The 8740-nt window shown below is 69.4% G+C and overlaps 1 protein-coding gene across 1 annotated transcript in view; it reads left to right on the top strand.

The window, feature by feature from the left end:
• Window positions 1–3499: 3499 nt before the first annotated feature.
• AURANDRAFT_59775 (tubulin alpha-2 chain) overlaps window positions 3500–8740 on the top strand; it is a gene marked incomplete at both ends in the record, with an annotated part of 10851 nt that continues 5610 nt past the window's right edge. The window contains 2 exons of the mRNA XM_009034403.1: window positions 3500–4883; window positions 6340–6356. Of these exons, the coding sequence (XP_009032651.1) occupies window positions 3503–4864 (1362 nt within the window). The remainder of the gene's footprint in view (window positions 4884–6339; window positions 6357–8740) is intronic.

The following is an 8740-nucleotide window of genomic DNA, read 5'->3' as shown; positions in this document are numbered from 1 at the left end:
CCAACAAGCTGTCGATGATCCGCTTCACCGCGGGGATCGCCATCGGCAGCCGCATCAATCGTAGGAGCCGCAGCACCAGAATGGACACGACGAGGCCGCTGTGGATGCCGTCGTCGCTGATGAGGCTGAACGTCGTGCCCAGCACCGTCGCCGCCGTCAGCAAAAAGTCGAAGACGTTGCCGTAGGACGCGTAGTACTTCTTCAGGTCCATCACGTAGAGCTTCGCGGCGCACTCGGCGACGTAGACGCAGCAGAAGAGCACGGACAGCACCTTCCAGAGCGCCCAGACGTACTTGTGGTACTCGGCGTAGGTCCGCACGTTGTCCTCGGAGATCGCGTCGTCCCGCGGCGCCGCGCCAAAGTAGTCGTCGCCGCCGAGGTCCTCGGACCCCTCCGCGCCGTGGCGCGCGATCTCGGACTGCGCCGTCCAGACGCCGTAGTCGAAGAGGGCGTTGAAGATGAGGAGGCCGTCCACGAAGAGCTCGACGAAGTTCGACTCCTCTAGAATCTCCCGGAGCCGCGCGCGCGCGCTGCCGGGCTTCGGCGGGTCCTCGAGCTTCGTCAGCCGCAGGCGCAGCGTGTCGACGATCTTCTCGAACTCGTCCTGGCTCACCGTGTCCTGCGTCGCGCTGTCCAGCACGCCGAAGAGGATCGCCTCGAACTCCGCGAAGAGCGGCGGGATCAGACGGAACGTGCGGTCGAGCTCGCCGCACAATTCGCGGATGTCGTCCTTCGTCACGGGCCCGTTGGCGCTGAGCATGCGGTAGGCGTGGCCGATGTTCTCGGACCGCGCCTCGAGCTTGCGCTCCTTCTCCTCGCCCGCGCGCCTCAAGTAGCTGTCGGAGACCACCGCCAGGACGACGTTCATGAGCAGGAAGATGCATAAAGCGATGAAGGACCCGAAGTAGAACATGTAGTACTTGTGGCGCCGGTAGGCATGCTGCATGACGTCCGGGAAGTTCGCCGTCGTCACGAGGACGACGAGCTGCCAGTACGTCTCCCAAAAGTTCTCGAAGACGAGGTCGCCCTGGGGCGTGCCCCGCGGGAAGAGCACGATGCCGATCCACGCGTAGAAGGCGATGACCACCGTGAGCAAAAAGAGCACGGCGGCCATGGCCGGCGCCGTCCGCAGCACGAGCTTGATCTGCGCGCGGACCGCGGGGAAATTCGTGAGCGCGACGGCCGCTCGGAGCAGCGGCGTCGCGACGAGGAGCCCCGCGCTCTGGTCCCGCGTGACGAATTTCGTGATGGTCACGCCGCCTAGAGCCAGCGTCAGGATCACGCGGTAGCGCGAGCTGTCGACGACCATGTCCTCGAGCGCGACCTTCATCGGCAGCGCGAGCTTCACCTGGATGTCGACGTAGCTCAGCGCGAGGAGCGGCCCCAGGGGCAGCATGCCCAGCCAGAAGGACGCGTCCGCCGTCGCCAGCGGCACGTCGGCCCGTGGGTAGAGGTCGCCCATGTCGCGGTCGCAGCGGTACGCGTGGTGGCCCACGCACCACCACGGCCGCTCGAAGAAGGTGAGCAGGAGCAGCCAGAGCACGCTCTGCTGGGCGATGACCTCGAGGCCCCGCTGCAGCGCGAAGAGGCGCTGGCCCCGCTTGATCTGGCGCTTCGAGCCCGTGACCTGCTCGTAGAAGTTGTCCAGATCCAACTCGGGCAGCCGGTGGCCCTTCCACGCGTGCTCGAGGTAGAGGCCCGCGATGAACTTCTCGCTCCGCCGCAGCGTGCCCATGAGCGCGTCCATGTCCATGGGCGCGTCGTCCTCGCCGTCCTCCGTCGACCCGTAGATGGCCTCGCTCAGGCCCTGGGCCAGCTGCTCGACGACGCCGTCGGCGCTCGACGCGGCGCTCGACGGGCGCCGCGACCCCGGCGGCGCGCCGCCGGCCTCGACGTCGTCCGTCGACCCGTAGGACATCCTAGCTCACGGTCGCATCGCGGCGGCGGCGACGGCGGGCGCCGCCCATCGATCGGCGGGCAGCCTTCCTCGACGTCATAGGGATCCAATCGGAACCGAGAGGTTTGCAATGGCCGGGCAACGCGCAACGACGGGGCAGCTTTAGATTTTGAGCGCCCGTCGCAGCGGCCGCCGCAGCGAAGAGCCGGGCGCACGCGACCATGGGGGCGCTGAAGAAGGTCGCCGGGCCGCCGCCGAAGAAGCCCTTCAAGGGCGCCGTCGAGCTGTCGTGGCTCGAGAGGCGGCTCGCGTGCACCATCGGCTGCCTGCCGACCTTCCGCTGTCTGATCTACGTGATCTTGTGGTGCATGTTCGTCGTCTGCATGCAGATCCATTTCTCCAACAGGAACTGGATCCGCGAGCCGACGAAGGCCTACGGCGACGACAAGGACGAGTACGCCGACGAGGACTGAGGCGCGCGCGTCGCCGCGCGGCCGCGCCGGGCGTCGGGCGCGGCCGCGCGCGCGAGGGCGGCGCGGGCGGCCGGCGCGTCGCAGCGCCGGCGGCGGCATCGGCGGCGCGCGGCGCTGGCTGCTCGGAGCCCGCGCGTCGTCTGTCCCTCGCGGAAACACTCACATCGCCCTGTTCGTAATCTCCTTCACAGTCGCATGGGCTGTCCTCGTCCGCGACCCAGCGGTCCGCGCCCTCGCTCACAGTCGCATGGTCCCGCAGTTTAGAGCGCACGCCTAGCCGTCCTCGTCCGCGACCCAGCGGTCGACGCCCTCGGACTTGCCCTCCTCGCCGATGACGCCGCCGGGGCCGATGGGCAGCCGCGGCATCGCTGGCAGGGGTCGCGTCCGCGTCGACTTGGGCGTCGTCGACGGCGCCGATTTCGGCGCCGCCGGCGGCACATCCCGCGGCTTGTTCGCGCCGATGATTTGGATATCCGAAAACCCGCCCGAGAGCTTGAAGCCGCCCGTGTCGCGCTTCTGCTCGCGCTTCTGCTTGCGGCCCGGCACGCGCGTCTCCTCGGAGTCCGACTCGGGCTCCGGCGGCGGCGGCGCGCGGGGGTCGCCCCAGATGTTCGCGCCGACGACGCTGCGCGCGCGGGGGGGGCGGACGGTCGGTCGCGCGCGCGATCGCGCGGCGCGCGGCGCGGAGACGCACCGGAGGCAGACGAAGCTCTCCTTCCACTCGCCGATGCAGTTCTCGGACCCGCTCGGCAGGTCCCAGGGGTTGCGCGGCGCCTCGGGCAGTTCCAACTCCACCTCGCCGTAGCGCTGCGCCTCGGCGTGGTCCAGGCGCCGCTGCGTTTCGGCTTCGAGCCGCCGGTCGAAGTCGTCGATGAACGGCTTCGCGTTCATGTTTTTCTTTCGAGCAGGGCGGTGGTCGACGCAGCGGGGTCCGGCGCGCCCAAGTCTTGCCTTGGTCGAGGCTGTGGCAGGTGATTGGCGAGCGAACTCTTGAGATTGATACTTCCGCTCGCATATCATTTTTAATTCGGCGCAACGGCGGCAGCCCTCCGCTCAAAACCAAACAACGCGTCGACCTCATCCGTCGTCGTTTTAACCTCTCTTCTCCCACCTCACACCCACCTTCTCCACCATGCGCGAGTGCATCTGCATCCACATCGGCCAGGGCGGCATCCAGGGCGGCAACGCCTGCTGGGAGCTGTTCTGCCTCGAGCACGGCATCCAGCCCGACGGCCAGATGCCCTCGGACAAGACCATCGGCGGCGGCGACGACGCCTTCAACACCTTCTTCTCGGAGACGGGCGCCGGCAAGCACGTGCCCCGCGCGGTCTACGTCGACCTCGAGCCCACGGTGTGCGACGAGGTCCGCACGGGCACGTACCGCCAGCTCTACCACCCCGAGCAGATCATCTCGGGCAAGGAGGACGCGGCGAACAACTACGCCCGCGGCCACTACACCATCGGCAAGGAGATCGTCGACCTCGTCCTCGACCGCATCCGCAAGCTCGCGGACAACTGCACGGGCCTCCAGGGCTTCCTCGCGTTCCACGCGACGGGCGGCGGCACGGGCTCCGGCCTCGGCTCGCTCATCCTCGAGCGCCTCTCCGTCGACTACGGCCGCAAGTCCAAGCTCTCCTTCTGCATCTCCCCGGCGCCCCAGATCTCCAACGCCGTCGTCGAGCCCTACAACTCCGTGCTCTCGACGCACGCGCTCCTCGAGCACACGGACGTGACCTTCTGCCTCGACAACGAGGCCCTCTACGACGTGTGCCGCCGCAACCTCGACATCGAGCGCCCGACGTACACGAACCTCAACCGCCTCTTCGCCCAGGTCGCGTCGTCGCTCACGGCGTCGCTCCGCTTCGACGGCGCGCTCAACGTCGACATCACGGAGTTCCAGACCAACCTCGTGCCCTACCCGCGCATCCACTTCATGCTCACGTCGTACGCCCCCGTCATCTCGGCGGAGAAGGCGTACCACGAGCAGCTGTCCGTCGCTGAGATCACCAATTCCGTCTTCGAGCCCGCGGGCATGATGACCAAGTGCGACCCCCGCCACGGCAAGTACATGGCGTGCTGCCTCATGTACCGCGGCGACGTCGTCCCCAAGGACGTCAACGCCTCCGTCGCGACGATCAAGACGAAGCGCACGATCCAGTTCGTCGACTGGTGCCCCACGGGCTTCAAGTGCGGCATCAACTACCAGCCGCCCACGGTCGTCCCCGGCGGCGACCTCGCCCGCGTCATGCGCGCGGTCTGCATGGTCGCCAACACGACGGCCATCGCCGAGGCGCTCTCGCGCATCGACCACAAGTTCGACCTCATGTACGCCAAGCGCGCCTTCGTCCACTGGTACGTCGGCGAGGGCATGGAGGAGGGCGAGTTCTCCGAGGCCCGCGAGGACCTCGCGGCCCTCGAGAAGGACTACGAGGAGGTCGGCGCCGAGACCGCCGAGGGCGAGGGCGAGGAGGAGGACTTCGGCGAGGAGTACTAGGCGAAAGCCAACCCGCGGGGCGCGGCTCCACGAAGCGGAGCCCCCCGCCCAGTTGAATGAGTAAGTGGGATTTCAATTCAACCGTGCGTTTGTTTTTCAGCCGGCGGCCATGGGGCGATCATGATGCTGCCGGGTGACTTCCCGATGCCTGCGGCACCATATTTTGTTGCTGCTGTATTGAAGCATTCTCTCGAGGGCAGCCCAACTGGCAGCCCAGCGCGTCGCAGCGCGCGCACACGCGCTGCTGCGCTCGAACGTGCAAGGCTCAAACGTGCGAAACGATGCCCATAGACTACAGCAAGTGGGACGCAGTCGACACGAGCGACGACGAGGACGAGACGGCCGCGAAGGTGGCGAATTCGGACGCCGTCGGCATGGGCTACACGTCGGAGCCGCTCGGCGAGCAATCGGAGGCGGACCTCTTCAAGGCCATGACGCTCAAGGCGACGCGGCCGGAGCTGTTCCAGCGGCTGCCCGGCGTGAAGATCCGCACGGAGCCGCGCGGCGGCCGCGTCTTCCGGGAGACGAAGTTCCCCGACGACGGCCCGCTCGACGGCATCGTGGCGCGCGAGCACATCTACGTCGACGACGCCGCGCGCGAGATCCGCATCGTGCGCCTCGACGACGACGACGCCGAGGGCGACGAGGAGGAGGTGAACCGGCTCCTCGCGGATCCCGCGCGCATCGAGTACTTCTACCGGGACCGGCGCACGCGGGAGCGCGTCTTCTGGGCGTCGCCGCGGCAGATGGCCGTCGCGATGATCGCCAACACGCTCGAGCTCGCGGCCATGGAGCGCGCGCCGCCGCCGGGCGTCGACCCGTCCGACTTCACGCGGCCGTCGGGCGTCGCGGGGACCAGCTACGCCTTCGACGATTAAAAGCGAATTACGACGGCGACGCGAGGGGCGCGAGGCGCGTGTTGCGTTCGAGGGCCGCGGTGGCGACGGCGGTGAGCCGGGCGACCTGCGCCGCGAGGTCGTCGAGCCGCGCGGCCGTCGCGCGCTCGCTCTCCGCGAGGCGCCGCTCCAGGCGCTCCGTCGCGTCGCCCGGCAGCGCCCCCCCGCGGGCCGAGGGCGACCTCGACGACGCGCGGCGCAGCGACGCGCGCGCGTCGTTGGAGAGCGACGGCCGCGGGCCGCTCGGCGCGCCGGCGGGCGTCGCGCCGACGCCGAAGTGGCGCCGCTCCCACTCCGTGCGCGACGCGATGAGGCACTCGCGCCAGTCCTCCTTCACCGTGACCTTCGCCCGCGTGAAGGCGCGGATGCGGTCCCGCAGCGTGAGGTCGTTGAAGATGTCCGTGGACCGCACGAGATCCGGCAGGTTCATGCGCAGGAGGCACTGCGCCGCGGGCCGCGTCTCGCCCAGCGACTTGACGACCAAGTGCGCGTGCTTTTTCACCAATCGCCAGTGCAGATTCGGCGCCAGGCTCAGCGCGCGCTTCATGTCCTCGCCGTCGACCGTGAGCAGGCCCGCCGTCACCGCGGCCTTGGTCGTCTCGAGGCGCCGGTCCAGGTCGCACAGACCGCCCTCCCCGAAGACCGCGCCGCTCTCGAGCGTCGTGATCAGCTTGGGCTTCGCCGGGCCCTGGCGCCGCTGCGTGACGTGCTCCGGCCCGTAGCGGCCGTGCTGCGTGAGCACGTCGCGCGGGTCCATGTCGGGCCGCACGAGGACGGCGACGCGGCCCGTGAGCACGACGTAGAGCGCGTCGGCCGGGTCGCTCTGGGAATAGATCAGATCGCCCGCGGGCGTCGTCAGCGGCGCCAGGTGCGTGCAGATCTCCGTGACGAACGCGTCGCCCGCGCCCGCGAAGAAGGGCACGCGCCGCGTGACGTCGCTGTAGAGCTCCAGACAGATCTCCGCCCGGAGCTGCCGCGGGATCTCCGTGAGCACGGACTTGTCCTCGCGCTGCCGCGAGTTCTGGTTCCGCACGTGGCGCACGACGCGGAGCGACACGTCCTTCGAGAGGCCGTTCGCGCGGAGGTAGCGGACGACGCGCTCGAGCCGCGCCTGCTGCTTGTGCTCGAAGGTGTCCGGGTTCACGACCGTCAGCACGTACTGGATGAGCCAGCCGAAGATCAGGCCGCCGACGGCCATGGCCGCCGTCGCGACGAGCCGCGCGTCCGTGTTCTTCGACGTCAGGTCCCCGTAGCCCACGGTCGTGATCGTCTGCATGGCCCAGTAGACGCAGGCGACCCACTTCTCCCAGTTCGTCGTCGCCTTGTCGCTCTCCTGGAACTTGTAGACCGACGCGTAGACGCAGCCCATCCAGTGCGACGCGAAGACGAGCACGAGGCACAGCTTCATCGACGAGATCACGGGCATCCAGTCCAGGACCCGGTCCTGGTACTTGAGGAAGAGGCGCCGCAGGCGGAACAGGCGCAGCAGCTTCAGGAGCCGGAACATGCGCAGCACCTTGAGCAGCTTGAAGGCCTGGAACCGCGTCACGTTCGGGCTGCACGGGTTCCGGATCTTGTACGAGCACCAGATCTTGCCCACGAGGCCCCGCTGGACCTGGTCGATGGGCGCGCAGGCTAAAATGTCGATGAGGAAGTAGCCCCGCACGTAGCTCGACGCGATCTTCCGCCGGTCGCTGCAGAGGTGCGCGCCCTGCTCGTCGTAGAGGAACACCGCCGTGGTGAAGCTGAACGCGACGTCCGCGATGAAGTAGGCGTCGATGATCGACTCGATGATGAACCAGGCGCCGATGGCGCTCCAGCTCAGGCCCATGCGCAGCGGCACCATGAGCGACACGTAGACCAGCGCGACGATCTGGATGAGGTCCCAGTAGAGCCGCAGGTCGCCCTCGGGGTGCACGAGCAGGTGCCGGTTCCGCACGAAGTTCGGCGGCTTCGACGGCGCGACCTTGACGACGATCTCCTCCGTCCGCCGCTTCGCCTCGTACTCGACGGGCATGGCGCTGTGCAGGCCGCCGGGCTCGAAGATCGTCTGCCGCACGTTCGTCCAGAGCGTCCGCGCCTTCTCCGAGTGCACGGGCTCCGCCGGCTCGTAGCGCGGCGAGTCCGGCGCCTTCATCTCGCCGCCGCCGTCGTGGGCGCCGTCGAGCGGCGCCGCGCCCTCGCCGTCGACGGCGGGCAGCTGCGACGCCGCGGGCGCCTCGGCCTGCGCGCGGTAGGGCTCGAGCCCGGCCGGCGACGAGGCGCGCTTGCCGCGGTTCGCTGCCGGCGGCGCGTCGCTCAAGGCGGCGAGTTCGACGTCGCAGCCGCCGCCGCCCGCCGCCACCGGCAGGACCGTCGCCATGGGCGTGGCCGCCGGAGAACGGCGCTCCGCCCAGGCTCAGACCGCAGCCCGGCAGCGCTGGAAAGGCAGCCTAAAAATGATTTGTTGACTTTTTAGTTGTACCCCCTTGACCGGGGGTAAAAATCGCGTTTCTACTCCCACTCCTCCTTCGGGTCCTCGAAGAGGAGGGTGATGAGCGTGGCCCCGGCGCAGCCGACGGCGCCGAGGAGCTTGGCGTCGAGTTTGCAGTCGTAGAGGGCGAAGGGCGCGAGCGTGAGGGGCCAGGCGACGAGCGCGAGGTCGACGGCGCGCCTCGCCGTCGCCGCGCGCGCGAGCGCCGCGGGCCCCGCGAGGGCCAGGAGCACGGCGACGACCTCGAGGGCCGTCGACGCCGTCGCCAGCGCCCCCGCGACGAGCCAGAGCGCCGGCGCGAGCACGGGCGCGGCGTCCCGCGCGTCGTCGGCGAGGCGCGCGGCGGCGCCCGGCCCGGCGCCCGCCGCGGGCAGCGCGGCGTCGAGGTCGTCGTCGCGCTGGAGCAGCGACAGCACGGGCGCCGCGGCGAGGACGACGAAGCGCGCGAGGAGCTTCGGCGCGTTGGGCGCCGCGGCGAGCTGCGCGGCCAACGCGGCCGCGGCGCCG

The sequence above is a fragment of the Aureococcus anophagefferens genome (genome assembly GCF_000186865.1).
Source record: "Aureococcus anophagefferens unplaced genomic scaffold AURANscaffold_1, whole genome shotgun sequence".
Taxonomy (NCBI): Eukaryota; class Pelagophyceae; order Pelagomonadales; family Pelagomonadaceae; genus Aureococcus; species Aureococcus anophagefferens.
Note: the sequence above shows the minus strand (reverse complement) of the source record. Positions and strands in the feature narration are given on the sequence as shown.